General features: G+C 41.1%; 1 protein-coding gene across 3 annotated transcripts in view; it reads left to right on the top strand.

The window, feature by feature from the left end:
• The first annotated feature begins 1172 nt into the window (after positions 1 to 1172).
• Positions 1173 to 22510, top strand: part of PRDM2 (PR/SET domain 2) — a 118053-nt gene continuing 96715 nt past the window's right edge. Inside the window, exons 1-2 of one of the 3 annotated variants that reach the window (XM_032393305.1) lie at positions 1176 to 1207; positions 16104 to 16177. In XM_032393305.1, the coding sequence (XP_032249196.1) occupies positions 16169 to 16177 (9 nt within the window). In that variant the 5' untranslated portion in view covers positions 1176 to 1207; positions 16104 to 16168. Of the gene's footprint in view, positions 1208 to 13860; positions 16178 to 22510 lie in introns of those variants that run through there. The other 2 variants (XM_032393312.1, XM_032393309.1) reach the window with 2 other exon arrangements.

Below are 22510 nucleotides of genomic sequence, written 5' to 3'. Positions count from 1 at the left end.
TTTCCCTTGAATGATAGCAGAAAAAAGCAAATGCTTGAGGTTTGATTTTTTTTTTTTTTTCCTTAGGCTCTGTGCTGACCCTGTCACTTTTTAAGGCCTTGATGACATTTACTCTGATGAAGTTATCTTGATTTTTTTTAACTATACCTGACTAGCTCATTGGCTACATCATCCCTTTGCAATATTAACATGGTATATGTTACATACATCATGTTTTCTTAAGATTAAACCCCAGTTACATAAAAGGACTTGCACACCTGCCTCTAATTTAATGTCTATTCTTTAGGGTGGATCCTTTCCACGGAGGCCTAATGTTACCCATTACATTTTGATTCTTCCCGATTTCGTTCTCGGGCTTAAGTTTTTCTTGAAGAGCTCATGGCTTTCGATACCACCCATATGCGAGAACCCCCAACTCTCTCTCCCTGACTCCAGGCTCCTTTCCAACTGCCTGCAAGACATCTCCAATTCAACGCTGTCCTCCTCCACGACAGCATTTATTCCTAGCCACCCGCGCCATCTATTTGCTCCCTCGTTTGTGAATAGTTAGGTTCCACCAGGACAAGGCCAAGGTCGGGTTCTGGGCCTTACGTAGCTGCGGCACCTGGAACAGTGCTAGGCACATGGTGAGCGGGCAGTATATACTTGTTCGCAATGGATAAGCAAATAATTCCAGGTGTGTCTGCCCTCTTGGCGCTTGAGCTTCTTGGGTGATGTTAGACTGGTCCTTATGAGATGAGCCAAGACTGGGATCTATGTTTGACAGGAACTCAGAGATGAGCCCATTTTTCTTCTCCCTCTAAAGGCTGCGGATTCCTGCAGTAACTTTCAATCGCGCAAAATTCCAACCCCTTGGTGCGGTCAGACTGGTCGTGGCGAGCCGCGGGCGCTGGCCGCCGGGGTCCGCGGTGTCCCCCGCCAGTGCGGCCGGGCCAGCGCGAGTCCGAAGGGCGGCAGGGCGGCCCGGGGTCTTCCGGGCGTGTGCGACCCGGGGGCGAGGGCCGGCGCGGTCCGGGGTCGCGGCCCTCGGCGACGGCGCGGGCGGCGCGGGCTCCCGGGGCCGCGGCCGCCGCCGCCCGACGTCACTTCCGACCGGAGCCAAGATGGCGTCGGCGCGGCCGCGGACGCCGGGGCGGGCGGAGCGGCGGCAGCGGCGGCGCGGGCGGCGGCTCTCGGCGCTCTGAGGCGCGGGGCGCGGCGGGCGCAGGTAAGGGGCGGCCGGGCCGGGCGGCATCCGGGACGGCAGCGGGCTCAGCGCCGGGACGCCCGTCCCTGCCCGCGAAGAGCGAGGAGGCGGTGGCGGGGGCGACCCGTGGGGACCGGGCGCGCAGGGCCGGGCGGGCCGGCGGACGCGCCCCCTCCGAGGACCCGGCGTCCCGGGCCGGCGGGGGTCCCGGAGCCAGGCGCGGGCCGCCGGGGCTCCCCGCTCCTCCCTCCCGCGCCCGAGCCCCCGGGCCGACCTTGGGGCCCGCCGCGGCGAAGTTGTGCGGTTCGCTTTGTGGCCGTTGGCTCGCCGCGCGCCCCGCCAGGGGGAACGCGTGTGCGCGGCGGGGCCGGGCGGCGGCTGCAAGTCCACCCGGGACCCGCGTCCCCGGACGGCGAAGGCGCACGCGGGGTCCCAGGGCCGCGCCAGTTTCCAGTCGTTTTGCTTTTCTCTTTTGTGTTCAACGCGAATGTGTCTTTCACACTTGCATTCTTAATTTGTTTTGTGTCTTGTGTCTTTGTGTTTCCTAAATAGTTTTTGTGTGATTTAAACCTGGAAATTGTCTCCTTCAGTATTCCTATCGCAGACCCACCGGTGTTTTTGTTTTTGTTTTTAACAGACGTGCACTTATGTTAATTTTGCTACTAAAGATTATCTACGAACCTGTTTTTGATGGTGGCAAGTGAGACACGAAGTATCCCTTACGGGTCAAGGATATGCCCAAACCTCGGTGCTTCCTTCCGACCCACGCGTGAACCGCGGAACCACGACTGGCCCACTTCTGTCGGGCTCTGAGCTTCGGGAACAATCCCACGATTTAACCGGGAAGCCCAAATTCCTTTAACTGCGCAGCTGTAATTTCCCCCGAGAAAGGGGATTCATGCTGGCCCCTCATTTTCCATTCAGTGTTGTATTGGGGTTTTGGTTTTATTTCGTAAGTGGAACGCCTCTTGGTGAATTCCAGTAGGTCTTTGGGCCCCTTTAATCAGACACTGAAATGGTCGTATCCAGAACACGACTAAAATATTTCATAAAGTTTTTGTTTATTACAGGTTTATTGTTAAAAGCTACGATAACGTTGAACAAGAAGCACAACCTTTCAGTGAATCTTTCACCTCCCATACCAGACTTCCTATCCAATCAGTTATGGCCAAGTATTGGGAAAATGTGGGCTTTCAACATTTTTTTTTAACATGTTATGAAATTTGTTGTACAAATATTGAGGAGGAACTGAGACACATAATCATGTTCTTTTTTAGAGGGTTTTGTTTTTGAGATGGCTTGCAGCTGCCCCATCATTCTCTAGAAGCTTCCTTACAAACACTTATTCAACCTTATTCATCATGTGTAGAATCTCATTGTAGCCTGGAGAGGACCTTTAAAGATCATCTTATTAAAACCCCTCATTTCAGTCTGTAGAAACTGAGATTGAAATTCATAGTGAGACTAAGATGGTTCACAGCTTCTGTTATTCCAGGGGTCTTTTTTCGTATCTTTTTTGGTTTGATTTAAATAAGTTAATACATTTGAAGCGTTTAGAAAAATACCAGGCACATAATAATAACACTCAGTGAAAGCTTGCTTTTGTTGATTCTGAAGGTGGTTTCTTTAATTGAAAAGTTGGCGTATTCGGATTTCTTTTTTCTCATTTTGTGGACAGTTCCTGAAACCATATGGTTTAAATTTTATTTGTAATAATCTATTCGTTTTGTGAGTACAAAACATAAGTGATTCTCACTGTAGGACAATATGAACATAGAGAAAAGCACAGAGAACGAAGAGAAATCAGCCCTAATCTTCCCACTCCTCAGATAACCACTGTTAACATTTTGGCATACCTCCTTCACCTTCCTGTCTCTCTTGTTGTGCATGTGTGTATTTCTTGTATATATTTTTTCACTTCTATGTATTTAGATTTTATATAGGATTGATATCATTGTGTATATTATTCATAACCTGTCTTCTTACTATATTGGGAGCATATATTCATGCCATTAAGTATTCAATATGATTTTTAGTGGCTGTGTAATATATGGGTGGGCCATTATTTATCAATTCCATATTGATCAGTAAGGTTTCTATAGCCTGAGAGTCTCTTTTCATTAAGATTTGTTTAGGTTTTTCTATTGTGAATTTTAAAGTTTTGTGTTTTTTTTTAAAAAAATCGTGAAAATGTAAATTCTGTCTTTTAGCCTCTAAATATGTATTTTTCCTGCCAATGCAGTTATAAGAAGCAGCAGTCAATTTCAGCTTCCTTTTATTCTCTTCTCCCTGAGCCGGGTCTGTGCAGTTCCATATATATATCTGCACACATATTCTTTTGATGATTATTTTACGTTAGATGTTTATTTATTCATGGGACTGTTTCTTTACGCTGCCGATCTCTTTTCAAGTTCCATATCTGATTTACAAACCTTTTAAGTCCTGTTAAATCATAGACTTTCCGGGATGGAAAGCACCTTAGGTTATTTACTATTTTCATTTCTTCCAACTTGCTTTTCATGCTATTTTTAATACCCAGGCAGAGGAAAAAAAAGCCTATGGGCTGCCCAAGAAAACTCCTTAGTGGGAGTGAAAAGGGAGTAGGTGGACAGTGGGGGAAAATTGTCAAACTTGTGTGGCGATGTGTAGATAATAGGGAGTTTCCAGATGATGGGGACATTACCTGACAGTCATTACTACTGATACTCCTCACTTGTGGCCAGCACTCTGTGGTTTGCATGGTGCCCATCGGTTACGCTGTCACTCCTCCTAGCAATTGGTTAGAGGTTTGGCGCTCTCCTTTTGAAGTTAGAAGTTTATAATTAGAGCCACTAAAATCATTTTCCTAGAGCAACTGAAAGCTATTGACTCCTTTACTGAAAGCATTACTTAGGTTCCATTAAAGCAGGATTTCTTAACCTTGGCACGATTGACATTTGGGGCTGGATAATTCTTTGTTTGGGGGCCTATCCTGTACACTGCAGGATATTTGGCAGCATCCCTGATCTCTACCTGTGAGATGCCAGTAACACTCCCCCACCATCTGCACAACTGATAAAGTCTCCAGACATTGCCAAATGTCCCTTGGTGGGGATGGGGTTCTCAACCACTGCATTCAAGGAAAGCCCATCTGACTGGATGGTGCAATCAATGGAATATGGAATCTCTATAGTCAACTGTAAGAACAGCCTCTCTGGTTTACATGAAGTCCACCTTGAAGGGGGGGAATGGATTTAACTGGCCTGTGGCAGTCCCTTCCTGTGTGTGTCTTTATGATCTTGTTGAATGGTTTACTTTCAGCAGTTCTATGGCTGCTGAGATAAAGCAATTTGAGATAAACTGGAGACTGCGAAGGAGTTTTCATGGCATAGGATCAACATTCCCTGTATTTGGCTAAATTATTATGGATTTAAATAAATTTGTATAGAGTTGATGCATGGTGAATCATGTAAGCTTGTGGTCTATCATACTTGAATGGCACAGAAACAACTGTCTTCTAGAAAATGAGACTCAGTGAAGCAACCCCTTGAAGATTGATGGTAGAGGCCAGATTAGTTTTTCTAAGATCTTTTTTCTTTTCTTTTTTCTTTTCTTTCTTTTCTTTCCTTCTTTCTTTCCTTCCTTCCTTCCTTCCTTCCTTCCTTCCTTCCTTCCTTCCTTCCTACCTACCTACCTACCTACCTACCTACCTACATCCAATTCAGGGTTATGCACTGAAAGTGATGAATTTGTCCTGAGGAAATAGTTTACTTTTGAAGTGCTTATCTACTTTAGCTTATTACTTTATAACTTAAAGATGACTATTGATCTTATGGCATACATGTATCATTAATGCAATTTCCCCTGGGTGAAGAAAGTGTAGGTTGTCAAATCTTTCTTTGTAGTCTTTAAAAGTATAGATAGTGTAGATTGAATTTTTGTTGTGGCATAAGTGATCTTTAGTTAGAATTTAGTGATAAGTAGAACATAAGAAAAGAGATGTGCTGTTGGACCACATTTGGTAATGGGGTGGCTTTCTCAATTATGGACGGAATACTTGCATAATTTAACTGGAATGAATGCATGTGTCATTTAAATATTCTTTCTTAAAGGGAATGCCTTTCATTCCCCACCCCCACTTCCCTGAAGCGTGAATTAGTTATTGTATGTAGTAAATCTGGTTCATTTGGAGTGAAATATGCTTATAACATTTTTCTCAGTACTGTATAGTATTTATTCTTAGAGTCTTGGTTCAAGTCATACCTATGCTGTGTTTCATTTATTAGTCTTTTGGAACGTGCAATAAAGGAAGTTTCACTGAATTACTTATGTATTTGCCAGCCATTTTGGTGAAAAGAATATTTTGTAGCTCTTGCAATAAATCATCTGATAGGCTTTGCTTTGAAAGAGCTAAATTACTTCTTGGCACAGCTTGCCTGAAATATGTAAAGCTACGTGCAACTGTTAGTTTGATTACTGTGGGCAGCCTGTCTGGGAATTGGTAAAACCTACAGCTTTTACATGTGCATATAAGACTACATTAAATTCTGGTGGGAAAACTCGATGGCATTTTCAAGTAATTTAAATGATGCTGTTAAAATTGAAAAGAAATCTGAGATTCACTGAAACCTTACATACTTCCAGTATGAATCCTGCGCATTACCCAAGGGGTTATTAAGACAGTATAATTTAAGCATAATTTGGAGTAACAGTATAAATATGACATTCTAAACGTTTCTCACTCTGTGAGGCTTATTTTAGGGACTTTGCTGTAATTCCGAAAGACCTTAGTTTAGTTGTAAAGTACATCTGAAAATGGAAGTTTTAAGAAGGGGGTCTTTGGGATAAATTTAGATTTTTAATTGTGAAGCTCTGTTACCATTTGTTAGAGGATGTTGAGCGAGTCAGTTTACCTGTTTTGGGAGGTAAGTATTGTGTCAGTGCAATCCCCTAGTAATTTAATTGAGCCCTGCCTCAATGTGTGGAATAATGCATATCACAGATCACCACAGGGGCTGAGTTATTTCTGGCAGTGGTGGGGCAGTTATCCTCTCCGCTTCCTATTTGTAAAGTGGGGACAATGATTACTTTTTTCTTTCACTGGGATGTTTTGTGATGAATAGATGAAGAATATGAAAGCAATTGAGATACTTGTAGGTTTCTTCAAAAATATTAATAGCATTTTTCTTAGCTACTTCTCTTAATACAGTAGGTCTTGATGGATAGCGTGACAAAATTATTGCTGAGAGAAACCCTTCCAAATTATCTCTGAGTCCTTAGGCGCTTTGGTCCCCCCACCCCCCAACTTGGTGGAGGGGGCACGTTTTTTTCTAGTCCCTTCCATGCTTGTCACAAAGCCAGATCCTTGGTCTTCTCTTCTCTCTGGATATTTTTGCCTTTGGCAGTTTCCCTAGGCACCCCCTTGCGGCTGAAGACTTCTAAATCTCTATCCCCAGCCTTGAAGGCAGTCTGTGCTAGGACTGTTTTTTTCCATTTGACGGATGCAGCTTTCCATGTGCATGTCTGTTCTCTCCCCAAGGTCTAAAATGGAGCTCACCACCGTCCACTTAAATACCATCCCTACTCCTGGCTGCTCTGTCTTGAAAATATATTCATTCTTCCAGTCAGTCACATTCTGTATTTTGGACTCCTCTTCACCATCCCTTTTTACTTCCTGTTCAGTTAGAAGACACATTCTGTCCATTCTTCCTGTGTGTAGTGTTGGTCATATTTTTTTGTTTCTTTTCAGCTATCATCTGTGGTTCACGCCCTTATACCCTTATCGCTTACCATTTCAGATTCTTAACCAGCTTGCCTGGTCCCAGTCTCTCTGGGTGCCCTCTCCCCTCCTTACTCTTTCCTGGCAATTTAATCTTTCTAAACTGTTAGACATTGTTTTGTTTGTGGCATTCCTCAGTCAGAAACTCCTTGTGGCTCGGTGTTGCTCATCCCAGGTGGCCAGAGCTGCTTCCCTGATGGGCAGTTGGGAAATCAGGCTCCTGCCCTGGTCTCCCAGTTGCATGTGTTCATGGGCTCTGCCTTTAAATAATTCCTCTGGCATCTTTCCCTAAAGACCTTTGGGGCTTTTGGGGTGGGTTGGGAGGGAGGATGGGTGGGATAATGACTCCTCACATGACATCTGGGGAGCCCAACCCACAAGTTTGCGTTTAACCTGGGACTCAAACTCCTCCAGAACTGTCCCGTTTAATCTGCTCTGCACAGACCCTCGCTTGAGTCGTGCTCTCTGGTTTACCACTGCTGATAGTACCAAGGGATAGTCTTTCGTTCTTTTTAGCGTAAGTGGGGAGGCGTGTATCTTTACCTTGAAACAAGAAAAACAAATAATTTATTTGGACACCTGCTTTCCTTTAAAAAATAAAAACTTACATATGTACCAGAGCTACTTAAACTGCAGAGCAACATACAAACATTGCTTTGCAGACAGTAGGTGCTGCTATTATTTTAAAATGCTCTTGAGAACAGAAGTACTTGCATATTTGGAGGATAGACCCTAAACCTCAGACTTTATTTAAAGTAGAGTGAGTCACTCCTTACCAAGATAATAAATACCTTAATAAACTCTTGGGAGAAGACCTTGAATCTTGTAGCGACAGAAGTGTGCCTGGGATCTTAGCAAAATATAGTTGAAGTTGTCAGTCTATCTGGGATAACTTCCAATTTTGCTTCAGGTTCTTCACTTGTGAATTCAGGAAGCCTTGTCATTTATGTGTAGTTTGTGGAAGATGAGTTTTCTTACGTATTTTATTTTGTAGGCAAGATCAAAAAAGCTCTGAGTAGCCACTTGTAAGGTGACTCTGTTAAGGCTTAGAGAGTCTTTGTGTGAGAAAATGAATACTTGAGTGCCGGGAGCTGGGCGCCATGTTGCGGAAGTTTTCTTCCCTTTTTTAGGAAATTCAGAAGTATTTTGTAGGCTTCCTGAAAATCTCTCAATTTTAAATGTTTAATCACAAAGGTAACATCTGTATTGGCAACGCCAGTGGAGAAACATTAACTCAAAGGGGTCAACTGAGAATTCATTTTATTTTGGGGATTGTGAAATGAATGACCATGTGGCATCTTGCTTTAGAAATTTTGTGTTTGAGTTGGAAGCTTGACATTTGAGTGTTAGGAAAGAATTGACTTAATTTTCCTTTTAAAATAATTTGAAGTTTTTTCATGTCTAACATAGGGAAATAATCAGAAAAGTATCATTTTATAGGAGCTTCTTTGATTTGAATGCTGTTTGAGAGAATGTACAGTCAGCGGTTGGTTAAGCTGAACTAGGACAAATGGGGGCTGAGGCGTACTACAGATCTTGAGTGGGGCACAGTTTTCTTCACGGAGCTGGGACTGGCTGGAGAGCATTTATGTTCTTACGCACCCGTCTTTTCATGTGGATTTTTACATCTCTACTTTTTGACAATTAGTCTTGAAAATAAGGAAAGGAAATTAACTTCTTAATTCAAGGGTATTTTGATTGGATGGAGTTACTTCATCCAAGAAAATTGACAGTGATTCTTTTAAGATTTTATTTATTTGAGACAGAGAAGGAGGGAGAGAGTGAGAGCGAGCGCATGGGTGGGGGGGGAGCAGAAGAAAAGGGACAAGCAGACTCCTTGTTGAGCAGGAAGCCCCACGTGAGGCTCAGTCCCAGGACCTTGGGATCATGACCGGAGCCGAAGGAAGACACTTACCCGACTGAGCCACCCAGGCGCCCCGACAGTGATACTTTTCTTTTTAGTGCCATGAAGAAGAATATCAGAGTAACATGTTAAAGTGAGAGTAATAGGTTTTAATTTCTTTAGAGAAACTGAGTATTTTCAATTGTGGGGTTAGAGGGAATTTTTGTAGAAACCCTAAACAAAACTTGAAGTTTATGCTGTAATAAATTGTGTTCAGTGCAATATAATGACCTGGATGTATAAATTTAATCAGAAGAAAGGAGAGCATATGTAATAGCTGTCCATAATATAAACCACATAAATGGTAAATAATCAGCATTTGCTATACATTTATTGCTAAGCCAGCTCTTTATTAATGACTGCTTGAAGCAGTATTTTGTGAAAAAGTTTTCTTGAATCTTTTTTTTTTCCCTGTAGAGAGATTTTTTTTTTTTTAAGATTTTATTTATTTATTTGAGAGAGAGAATGAGACAGAGAGAGAGAGCATGAGAGGGGGGAGGATCAGAGGGAGAAGCAGAATCCCTGCTCAGCAGGGAGTCCCATGCGGGACTCAATCCCGGGACTCCAGGATCATGACCTGAGCCGAAGGCAGTTGCTTAACCAACTGAGCCACCCAGGCGCCCCCTGTAGAGATATTCTAAGGGAAGGATAAAACCCCTAGAATGCCATAGTCTAACTTTGGGTTTATAGTACTTTCCTACCATATCTGCAGATCTCTTATGTAACATTCTTCTATTGTGTTAACTTACATATATATTTTAAAGATTTATTTATTCATTTGGTGGAGGGGGATGGGTAAGGGAGAGGGGAAGAGTCCTGATGCAAACTCCCTGCTGAGCGCAGTGCTCACCCCAGAGCCCCATCCCAGGACCCCGAGATCATGACCTGAGCCGAAATCAGGAGTCGGACGCTTAACTGACTGAATCACCCAGGCGCCCCAACTTACATATTTTAAACAGAAGTTCTAATCAACCTCATTTTCTCATTAGATCTTTGAAGCTCTGAAGCCATTCACAACAACAGACTTTCTGTTTTTCCCCTCCACTGTGTGGAAACTGTGTTGTCAGGATCAGATTCTCCCACCTGGAGTAAATTCGCTGGACTCTGCTTCCTTATTTAGGTTTGTGTCAGGACACCCTGCTCTAAGAATTTGGAGAATCAGGCCCTGGGATATTTGTCTGTGGTGTTACGGGCTGCTGGGGGGAACCGCTTTATTGAAATGGGAGAAATGACGGGTTTATTTGCGAGCATTCTGTTCTTTGTATCTCCTCACTTACTTTCCAGGTAGAGAAATTCCTCTGTGTGATATATTCTGCTGTAAAATTGCCTTTTTGCCTTGGGTGGAAATCGTTCTAGAGGGGGAGAGGCGTGAGCATCTGGTTTTGAGAAGCAAGAGTTCACACCCTCCGAATCTTTCCAGTATTCTCGGTCTCTCTCTCTTTACACACACTCTTGCACATGACCTTTATTCTTAAAATGATAAACATATCAGTTTTGATTTTTCCCTTCTGCTTAATTTGGTAATATAGTCAGCCTTTTAAAAGGGAGTTGGGGTATATTTTTTAGTGTGAAACTAGATGTTCTAGATGATTATTTTTTGTGAAATTGTATTTGTTATTTTAGAAAAGGAAAATGAATGATTTTGCATTTAGCAAATTCCTGGGCAGATTCCATATTTATGAATTATGTGTTTTTGCTTAATCCGAGTAAGTGCTAAATGTTTTCATTATTCATATCTAGAGTTTATAGATTGTAATTTGGTGATTCCACTCTTCTGGTAGGAATTATGAGTGGTAGTTTTTAATAACAAATATGCTAGCTGTGTTTGTAAGTTAATAAAAACTGCTTTTGAGAAGTTGGCATAGTTTAGATATTTTTACTATTTTTCTAGAAGTTTCTGGATTGCAAGATTCTTGTGGTCAGAGTAAGTAATGATCAGTGTTAAACACTGTAAGTCTGCTCCACTAAAGCTTAATCATTTCTGTGTTTGCTATAAAGATACTTTTTACCATGAAAGATCTACTTTATGCTGTGATTAGTTTTAGAATATTTATCTTCTCTTATGTAGGCTATAAAGTTTCTAAGACTTCTTTCACAGATTGGTATTTTTAAAACTTTGCATCTAGTCCACATTTTTAGTGCATTTATGATCTGTTACATTTGGATATACCATACTAGTTCTCTTATTTCCAGTGACTCTGAATGTTGCAAATTTAATTATTTTCCAAATAGCTCCAAAAGAGCCAAAATGACCCCAAAGAATAATTGGAAAATAATATCAGTGACTTATAGGTGAATATACAAATCAGATCAAATAATTATCTTCCTAATTCTCTCCCTTTCTTCCAGATTTAAACTAATCTTAAAGAATCTGCTATTGCTTTTACTTTGCCTCTCATACAGTTTTGTGGATTTTACAAGTCTACAAGGGGCAAATGTGACAATTTATCCTGTTATATGTGTTGCATTCATGTTACTTTGTGTCTGTCTGTACTTTAATCTGCCTTATCTCAGAGGATGGGTGATAGTGAGATGCGGGGGTGCTGCCAGGCTGTTCTGACCCAGGGACTGGGGTGTCCCGGGTATCTCTCCATTTTCTGGTCTCTGGCTCTCCGTGTCAGGAGACAGCAGCCAAACAATTGTTGAGGTTGTCTTGACACTTTAAGGAACCAGTATTGGAATAAAGACCCTAATTATTGTTGCTGTATTGATACTGATCATATGTAATAAAATCATTTTTATGATATTAAATATTTGTAAGAATGATTTGTCCTAGAATTTGGAAGCAATATCTTGAAAAGTTAAGTATGTGTATATTATTAAAGCCACAGATATGTAAAATCAGGACCATGCTCTTACTTTTCTAAGAATGTATGCTATTAGCAAAGTATAGTTGGTGATAAAAATTCACATGCTCTAAATTTGTATATCTGCCTGGTGTACTTTATCTGATAAATGTCAGCAAGCTGGAATGGAAGGGATATGTAGAAATATTCAAGGCAGTTTGGTCAGGTATAGAAATCCAAAAAAGAAACTAAGGCATAAGCCAACGTAGAAGTCTTAGTGATTTTAAGATTTTCAGTATTTACCATTGGAAAACCAGAGGCACTTAATTGTTTAGCACTTTATTTATTTATTTATTTATTTATTTATTTATTTTTTTAAAGATTTTATTTATTTATTTGAGACAGAGAGAATGAGAGAGAGAGCACATGAGAGGGGGGAGGGTCAGAGGGAGAAGCAGGCTCCCTGCTGAGCAGGGAGCCCGATGCGGGACTCGATCCAGGGACTCCAGGATCATGACCTGAGCCGAAGGGAGTCGCTTAACCAACTGAGCCACCCAGGCGCCCAAGCACTTTTTTTTTTAATTTGATAGAATTATTAAGTTTCAGTGATAGGTATGGAAAGATTCCTCTCTGCCTCCACACTAATAAGATTGTTAGTTCACGTTCTCACATATGAAAAAACTTGGACCTTGAGTATGTTAAGTGAGTATGTGAAAACAGTGCTGTTTTGGTCAACAATGAATATGAAAATATGTAGGATTGTTAGGCGGCTTTCACAGGGGTTTTGCACTGCTGGAGGAATCTTCAGGAAGTTACTTCAGTAACAACTTCTAGAGTCTATAGTTGCTTTAAAATATATTGTCATATGGCAGTTAGTTACATGATTATTACAGTTGAGAGGTTCACAGCTGGGAGGTTATTTGGGGAGGTGTATAGGTATTTTTGATTTTCAAAATGATCAGAGGCACTGTTGGCATTGACTTTGCAGGGCAGTGCTAGGTGGCTGTAATCAAAGGGGCAGACAAGTTGTCCAGTCCAAAATGCAGTGGTCTTCTGTTGAGAGACGCTGCCAGATTCTCAATTCTTGTGTTTAACATCCTTTGGTTTTAGTAGAGTTTAGTCAAGGATTTAATTTTTTAAATATCATCTGAGAAGTCAGTGTTGGATTTGCAATGCATTTGACATTATAAAATATTTTAGATATATAATTTGACAATGTGTGAGTCAAGGGAGAAAAAAGAAAATGAGAGTCTGGTTTTTGGCAATTGGGATTAGAAGTGATGGAGAGGAGAGTCCAAGCATACACGTATATAGTGAACCCTTAAAAAAAAAAAAAAAAGTTAAGATCATTTTCTCTGAAAAGAAATGATGAGTGCATTCCTATTAGGACAAAGAGGGAACAGACAGTGCAGAAAGTCAGAGAGGTTATTAATCATTTAACAACCTGAATTATGTCATAACTTTTTATTAAGAAAAAGTGAGATTCATTGAGATAACAAATGAAAGACTACAACGTTGTAAGTACTTTAATTTTTGAGTTCTTTGGGATTAGAGGCCAGATGCCATGGTATCTCAGTTGTTTGAATTGTGCCTGTGAGCCGGCAACTACAAAAGGGGAGGAAGGAAAGCAGGAGAGTGTTAAGTGAAGGGGAAAAAAGCAATGACAAGCAGATGGGAAGGGGGCAGCAATATCTCCTTTGATGAAAGAAAATGGCAGCTCCATCCTTTGGTGTCCTTCGGATAAAAATCTTGGTGTCCTCCCTGACTTCCTCTTCTTTCATACCTAACATCTACTCTGGCCGCAAATCTTGGGGGCTCTGTTTTTAAAATATATCCAGGATCTGATCACTTCTCACCTCTCTTCTATATGGGCCAGGTTGCCGCCATCTCTTGCCTAGATGGGGGGTGTTAGCCTCCTGAGAGGTCTGCTTACCCCCATGCTGCTCCCTTACGGTCTCTTTTAAACCTAAGTCACATCAGGTGTGCCACCTTGAACCTCCCAGTGGCTTTCCATCCCTGGATGGAAAAACTCTAGCCGTTCTGGTGAACAGTGCTTACCTTGCAAAAATCCATACTTTATCTGCCTCCCCTCCCCCATCCCCACCTCACCCCCCCACCTTTCTGAATCACCTCCTCCATTTTCCCTTTCATTCACTGTGCACCTGTCACCATCCTTGCCCTCCCTCAAACACCCAGGCACGCTGCCGAATGGGGTTTCTTACTTCCTTATGATGCTTCTCATACCTTCCCAGCCCTGCAGCTCTTCTCCCGGCTTTTATGCCAATGTCCCTTTCTTACTGAGGCCTTCTCGGACCGCACTGCTGGAGTCACAGGCAGAGAGACGAGATTGTAGTTCCTGTCTCCCTCTCCCTACCACCTCTTTATTTTTCCCTAAAACACTTTTGTTATCTGACCTCCTGCCCACTTTACTGATTTGTTTATTGCAGTCTCTTCCCCGAGAGGGCAGGGATTGTTCTGCTTACTGTTGAAAACAGTGGTTGACACATAGTAGGTGGTAAGGGGAGGCAGGAGTAAACAGTTGGTGAAATATGGTTAAGAAGCAATGGCAGAAACCCGTTATGAGAGTGTCTGAGTTATCCTGACCTTCTTGAACTTGTCTTGTTAGTTGAGGATGCTAGTGCTTGACCTCTGTAAAAAGCAACTGGGCTGATTAATGTGAAGGTGTAGCCCAGTGCCTGCTGGTCTTAGAAGACACCTCATAAATGATAGTTGTGATGATGATACCGATGATTCTCATGGGAAGGAGAAGACAACAAGCCGAAGGAAATGGTAAAGCATCATAGCTCTTTCCAAAGATCTTTCATGACAGCATTTGCATTTTACTGCAGGTTTTTAGTTCTGTTCCTTAAAGAGAACTCCCTGTGGCCAATGTTAGTAAATCCATCCATAAAAACTTAGTAACAGGGAAAGTGAAACTGCTGACATTTTATTCACTTCTGGGTGCCACGTTGTCCATCACGGTCCTCCTGGTGGACTGTATGGCATTCAGTAGGCATTGATGTTAGAGGGGGCAGGGGGGCGCACACCTCAGTGGGTGACAACCAGATACACTGTTTAACTTCCTAATGATTTCAAGTCTCATAGAAAAGGATCAATTCTGCTCAATAGGAGATGTATACTAAGGAAAGGCATGTTAAATATATATGAGAGAGATGTTCAATGTTAAAATTTAAAGAGATGGACTTCATGGGTTAACCTCCAGTTATCTGAAATCATATTCACAGAGTATTTCCTTACTCAGAGTTTATATGGGTCTGGCTAGCACTGAGCTCTCTAACAAGATGCAAGTTACATCCCTGTTCCAATCGTGACTAAAAACTAGTTCAGATGACCAGGTCCTGACTTAAATATAATGCCTTTGATGGTTAAAGGTGATCAGGTGAGTGTGGTTAAATAGCTCAAGGGAAAAAAACCCCCAAACTGTCCTTATTAATGAACTGGGGTAAAATGTCAAAGCACTGTTTTTTATGATAGTGGGCAGGCTATATATTCTTCTAAGATGAAGAATGTCATGAAGTCACACGTCCCTTGGTTTGTTAGCAATTAGAACATAAAAGTTCTACAATGTGAGCGGAGTCTTGTGGATCTGGGAAGGAGGGAGAATCTTAACAGATTCTGTTAAAGTGAGTTGACGAAGAAATAGGAGACCTGTGCCTGATGGTATGTGTGTGTATGTATATCTGCTGGAAGCATTTAGAATGTCACTGTGGAAGTGAGTGCCATTTAAAGTGGAACGACTTTTGTTTATTGTGAGGGACTTCCAGTGACTCCTGGGATGTCCGTGACAGAAAGGACCATCTTAGAAACAAGTATGTCATATGCATTTACAAGAAATGATTTTGTCTTAACGTTTCAGTGTACCATGAATATACTGAATAAAAATTTTAAAGGAATAATTGCAGTTCTTTCCAAACAGCTTTTATTTAAAACATTTGCTTTTTACTACAAGGGTTTTGTTTTGTTCCTCAAGGAGAACTCCCTGTGGAAATGTTAGCCAGTCCACTTTTCTACTTCAAGAACTTGAAAAACTAAATAATGTAAAGGGTCTAATTGTGTTTGCATTCAACACAGTATTGATATAAGTGGAAGAAGGACATTTATTTACATTGCATAATAAATTACTCAGCAATGCTTTGTGTTTCTATTAACAGAGCTCATCTGTTTCTTCTTGGGAATGATGCGATTTCACAGCAAAAATTTGATGTCATTCTAATGAGTCTGCTTTCAATTGTAGAGTACAATGAAGGCCTAGGAAAGATTAGTAAGAAATCTATTTTATTGTAGATAATAAATCTGCGAAGTAAGCTCTCAGCATAGATTGAAGTTGATCTGGCATGGAGTTGCTTTATGAATAGCCCTTTGAGCAAACTCTACAGTTCTGTATGTGGTTTTAAATCACTGTAAATTTGTAGGCAGGTACATATTACAATTGTCTGTTTTTCTTTTTAGGGCTCATGTAATCAAAGAAGTTTCTTTGTTGTGTGTATCTTTTCAGAACACAACAGGAATTGAAAATGAATCAGGTGAGTTTAAAAATAAGAATTTATACAAATACATTATCTAGATGTTAGACCAGTTCTTGATTTTTAAAAGATCAAAACACACACATTCATTTCTCCCAGATTTTCTTTTCTGTTTCTTAGTACCATTAACTAGTTCATTGCTTTCATAGTGTGCGTTTGTTCGTGGAGTGGTGTGTGCACTGTTGTGGCGTGGGTTGGCGTTTCCGTGGAACCCTGCGCAGGGGACTGGTTCTTTGAGACCTTAGTTCAGACTTTCTGTTTCTACCTTTCCTCTGCCACACTGTAGTGTTAATTTTTTGTTTTTGTTTTGAAGCTTATTGAGCTTTCATTTTTAATACTTTTTATTTTGTAAATTATCCATTGGTTGAAAAGGGAAGATTGAAATTATTTTTAGAGACCGAAACTGATCAAGTGGGAAACTTTATTTTTTATTTATTTATTTATTTTTAAAAAAGATTTTATTTATTTATTTATTTGACAGAGAGAGAGATAGCAAGAGCAGGAACACAAGCAGGGGGAGTGTGAGAGGGAGAAGCAGGCTTCCCGCTGAGCAGGGAGCCCGATGCGGGGCTCGATCCCAGGACCCTGGGATTGTGACCTGAGCCGAAGGCAGACGCTTAATGACTGAGCCACCCAGGCGCCCCAAGTGGGAAACTTTATAAGCATTCTGTCCTTGAAAAACCTGTGGATAGAATAAAAACAAGAAGGTGGATTTTAAAATGTAAGATGTGTTTCTCCTTGTAGGAGGGTATGGCACTACCTGGGGATTAAACAATTCTGCTACGGAGATTTCTGTAGCCTCAGGGGTGTTCTGATAAGTAAAATCAGTTATGTGGACTTAATGTATTCTAAAGGATTCTGAGGATTCTTATTTTCTAGTCTTAATATCATTTCACTTGTAGTTAGAGAAATTCATGGGTGTTAGAAACACTCTCTTTTGAGATCATAATAAACACATTTAAAACATATGAAAGGCAGAACTTAAAAATGTGAAGTCTAATTTGTAGTGCTTAGCTTAAAACTATCAGACTTGAAAACGTTTTGTGTCCCTCATTATCTGAAATTTTGGATACCTTTTTATCATTTATAGGTGCTTCTAACTGAAGTCCCAATTTTATTAGGGTGGCCACGTTTAATAAGTTCAGTCCTGTGTTGCACTGAGAGATGTGAACTTTTTGGAATGGATCCTTTTGATTTCTTTTCATTACTTTCTTTTATCAAAAATACGTTTATTTTAATGTGGAGGACCATACATCATAAAAAATGAATCTGGCGAACACATGGGGCACATGGTTTCTATTATTTTGCAACTTGCAGATTTACTGACATGCTTTTGAAGCCAAATTATTTTTGAAATGGTGAGATGGGGGAGGGGAAAAGAGAACAGAGTGGATTTTCATAGTCCTTGTTCATCAAAGTTACGTGCATATATATGTCATACATTTCATTTATTTTTCTCTCTGAAGACTGATTGCATATATATGTGAACCTGGTCACCCAAAGGAACTTGCTTTTCTCCTGCCTAGGAACAGTTGTTAGAAGAACCTCGGGATTCTGGATTAGAACGATTGTGAATGCTTCCAGAGTGGAATCCAAATATTGACATTGCTTTTGGGGCATCACTGTTCAGCAGTCAGTTATTTCAGGTGGCTACAGCTTTACCTGTAGGCTTAATAAGGCTTTAATTCTTACACCGTATTTGGCTACTCAGATTTTATTTTTAACGTCTTTTGACCTGCTTGACACCTCACATTTTCACTTTATGGTTCCTTTATATCAAGTGACCTTGTGTTTAGAGAAAGTCCACATGCCATTCAAAAGAGTTGTAGCCATAACCTTTTCTTTTTTGGCTCTTTTACAATTTCATTTTGTTTTTGACAAGTTTTAATATCAGATCTGCAGAGGACTGCCTTTGATGCCAAATGCCAAATATCAGTGGAAAAGTGTCCTCTTATGTTTCTAATGGTTAGCACATTTCTGATTTGGATGTAATTTAAGTGGTCTGGTAGTAATGAAACTTTTATTTGGATTATAAAAATTGTCCACTTTTTATGAGTAAAATTTTCAGCATCTTTAGTTATATTTTCCTTATCTGAGGGATTTTAGTTGCATGATGTTATTATGTCATGGCATAAAATCGATGAGTGTTTTTCAACAACTGTCTCAGTAATTCTTACCAGTTAAGAATTGTTTCAGGACATTTTATGTTTTTCCCTCTTATATTTATTCTTCTCATTTTCAACCAGTGAAAAATGAGCAATCAGTACCTCAGAAACTTGAAAGTAACTACAAAAATTTGGGTATTAAAAAAGTTTTAACTTGAACCAGATTGATTTTTTTTTTTAAGCTTATTTATTTAAACAATCTCTATACCCAGCGTGGGGCTCGAACTCACGACCCTGAGATCAAGAGCCTCATGCTCCACCAACTGAGCCAGCCAGCCAGGCACACCTGAACCAGATTGATTTTTTTTTTTTTTTTTCTTTTAAGTAGGCTCCATCCCTAGTATGGAGCCCAACGCAGGGCTCGAACTCATGACCCTGAGATCATGACATGAGCTGCAGCCAAGAGTCACATGCTTAACTGACTGAGCCTCCCAGGTGCCCCTGAACCAGATTGATTTTTAATTAAAATCTTAATGGTGATGTTACGGTCAGATTATTCTCTCTAGGGACTGAGCAACCGTGCTTAGATGAATTTTAGCAGTTAGCATTCAGATCTATCTCTTATGGTGGTCATGGTCTTGAAGACAGTAGCACAGTATCATTCATTCATATGTGTGTGCTGGTTGAGGTTTAGGGACTGAATGATCCCCAGAGTGAGCAGACCATATTGTTTGCAAACGGGTTCTTTAGAGGAAACAGCAGACTCGGAAGTCTCACGGTATTTTAAGAGCTGCCTACTGAAGCAGTGTTCTGAACTGCTCAGTCTTAGACCAGTGTTGTTCCAAGTGGCTCCTGGTGCGGTAGCTCCCCAGGCTCTCTCTCTTACCCCAGCTCCGGGCTCCACAAAGCCTCTAGATCCACATGTTCTTTGTCCTTCCTTCCCTTCTGCTTTGTTCTCTACTCAACACTTACCCCTTCTCTTACCTTCCCAGCTTAGAACTCTGCTTGCTTTGCCTGTGAGCCTTTGTTCCTTCCAGTTCGGTCCAGGCCTGGTTGGCAGGCAAGAGGAGAGCCACTCTGCTCTTCCACTTCATTCTCCCATTTTCTTTTCTCTCCATTGTATATCACAGATACCCTTTCCTTGCTTCATTTGCATTCCACACCCACCCCAATATTTAAGTTTGGAGATGTTCCCCTATTTTCCTCCCTTTTTCCCCCTAGACTTATCTAGGAGAATCCAAAACTTTATAAATTACTTTCTCATTGAATAGAGAGTTTAGAGTGCTTTACTTTATAGAATATCAAGGGTGAGCAAAGTTCCACAATTTGAATATGCTCATGGTAGTTTAAAATAGATACGCTGGAGTTTACTACCACTTCCTGTCTACTGAGTGCTTAACCAACATGCCAGGCACTCCATTAAGTATTGCACACATTATTTTCTCATTCGTTTAGTCTTTGCAACCATTCTCTGAAGTGTAGGTATTACCTCCATTTTATGGGTGAAGGCGTTAAGGCCCAGAGTGGTGGCCATGGCTTGTACATGACCACTCAAACAGTAAGTGATAGAGCTCTGATTCACATCCTCGCTTGTCAGATTCCGAAGCTCAGGTTCTTGGCCACCATGCTATACTGATGTATCAGTCAGGATAAGCTGTGTTATGCTGTGCTAACAAGCAAGCAGCTCCAAAATCTCAGGGGCTTAACTTGGCATCCTTTTATTTCTTGTTCTCTCTGCACATCCTGTGTGAATCCACTGTTGTAGTTGCTCAAGAACCAGAGATGATGAAGGCTTTGTCTCAATATACATCATGTCTACTCATATTTAATTAGCCTGAGGTCATCATATGGCCACATCTAACTTAAAACAAGGGTGTTAGGGGCTGGCCGGGGTGGGGGTGGGGGCAGTGCAATCCTGTCAGGTGCCTGGGAGGAGAGGAGAATTGTAGTATTTTGGGTATAGCCTCAGTGATTTTTCCCCAGCTTTATTGAGATATAATTGACATGGAGCATTGTGTAAGTTTTAGCCCTAATGAGGTAATACAGCTGTCTTGGTTTCTGATTTGAGTCACAGTTAGGTTTTTTTTAAAACTATCTTTGGGTAACTCAAGTTGTTCCTGATATTTGAAACTTTCTATCAACATAGTAGCTTATGATTGCAGCATCTCTACATCCTGATCTAAAGTATTGCCAGTAGCCTGTAGCAGAACAATTTAGCAACTTAGCCTTCTAGACTTTTAAAAAGTTTTATGTAGTAAAATAGCAAAAGCGGTTTTTAATCACTGGATGCTGCAGATCCAACCTGAGAACTGTGATAAGCCATCCATAGTTGCATTATCTTCGCTGTTCTGGATGTTCATTCGTTCCCCCGTTGTTCCTCTGTACACTGCAGTGAACCAGACAGGCAAGGGCTCTGCCCTGCAGCTTACCTAGTCAGAGAGAGACAGTTGAAAAGCAGAAGACGAGACAATTTCAGGTCGTGAAAAGTGCCTTGCAGACAGTGAAACCTAGTAGTGTGGTAAAGAATGATGAATGAAGGCAGGGAAAGGTTCTTTGGATTCCACGGTCAGGGAAGGCTGTTCTGAAGAGGTGACTAACAATTAAAACAGAGACTCACGTGATGGCCAAGAATCAGATATATGAAGATCCAGGGAAAGAAAAATCTCGGTAGAGTGAGCCAATAGTGAGTGCAAAGGCCCTGAGGTGGGAGTGAACTTGCTGGTTCAAGGGCACAGGCAGAGCAGGCTGGGGGCTGGAGCTTGGCAAGCATCAGGGACTCTGGGACAAAATGAAGTTGGGGAGGGGCAGGGGTCAGATTCATAGAGCCTTAAGGGCCATAGAAAGAAGTTTATATTTTATTCGAATTGCAGTGGAAAGCCACGGGACAGTGACATCTGTATTCCATTTTTTAGAGCATCACCTTTATCTTTATTGGGCATGAGGATAGCAATAAGCTTGTTTATTATTCAGATTAACACCGTATTTGAGGATAGTTTCTCCAGTTGGACAATTTAATGGGCCTGCCAGCTTTGTGAGAGAGGGCACTCTCTTACGTGTTTCAGAACTATTCGATATATTTGTTTTCCAGAGATGGTGTGAAGGTTTTCTTGTTCTGTGTCCTCATCTCTTTATTGTTATTATAGTCATACTCATTCCTTAACCAAACACAACTTAGTGCTGTTTCAATAAACTGAAGGTTGTTTCATCCCCCATCCCCCATTGTTTGCTCCCAGAATAGTAGCTAAGAGTCTTGTTTGCAAGTTTAAACCAAGAAGAGTGGTTCATAGAATTTAAAGTATTAGCACTCTGCTTCTCGGATATCTTTTGCTGCTAACAGCAATTAACTGTGGTGATTATCATTAGTCTGTTGCAGAATAATATGATCTCAGTGTGAATATACTGTGACACATTCTCAGTGCGAAGCCATGTTCAATCTGATCTCCTCTGCCAACCACTGCTGTCGCTCTCCAGTGTTTTGATTAAGTTGAATATTTAAGAAACTAGGTGCTTTAATTAAATAGATTACAACCAGATACAATAATTTATGGTCGTTTTCTGGGTGGAGTATGTAAAAAGAGTTACTGATATAAATTTAAATGAAATACCAGTAAAACTTGCTTATGTTTATATTTTTAAAAATAAAGACATTCGTGTGTACTGCCTATCTCAGATGGTACGTGCAGCCTCGTCACAGAGGCCAGTGCCAGTGTCATGCCACATGGTGCTGTGTAGCGGAGTTAGCCTCCCGATTCCGGGGGTATCTATCTAAGAGGTGGGGGGAGTGTAGGGATTGGAGCAGGCTGGTTCTAAGGCTACCGTGTGCCTGGAGCAGAGCAGATGAGGGAGGAATGAGTGGGCAGAGAGGTGTGCGCTCAGCTCGTGGTCATTGTGAAGATCAGAGTAGACTTTGCCTGGGGAGATGGGAAATTTGTTGGAGGGTTTTGAGCAGAGGAATGCTTGAGTTGGGTCAGAAAAAAATCTTGAAAGAAAAAAATATTTTTTTTCTTGGCATCAGTATTTTTATCCTTTATTTTCTGGGACCATTAAAGTTTCATTTGAACATGATTTAAATAGGAGAGTGTAGAAGTCATTTACTTTTTTTTACTTTATAGATTTTATTTGTTTATTTATTTGAGAGAGAGAGAAAGCCGGAGGGAGTGGGAGAGAGAATCTGAAGTAGACTCCACGCTGAGTGCAGAGCCTGATGTGGGGCTCGATCCCATGACTT

The sequence above is a fragment of the Phoca vitulina genome, unplaced genomic scaffold, assembly GCF_004348235.1.
Source record: "Phoca vitulina isolate PV1807 unplaced genomic scaffold, GSC_HSeal_1.0 scaffold2, whole genome shotgun sequence".
NCBI classification, from domain to species: Eukaryota; Metazoa; Chordata; class Mammalia; order Carnivora; family Phocidae; genus Phoca; species Phoca vitulina.
Note: the sequence above shows the minus strand (reverse complement) of the source record. Positions and strands in the feature narration are given on the sequence as shown.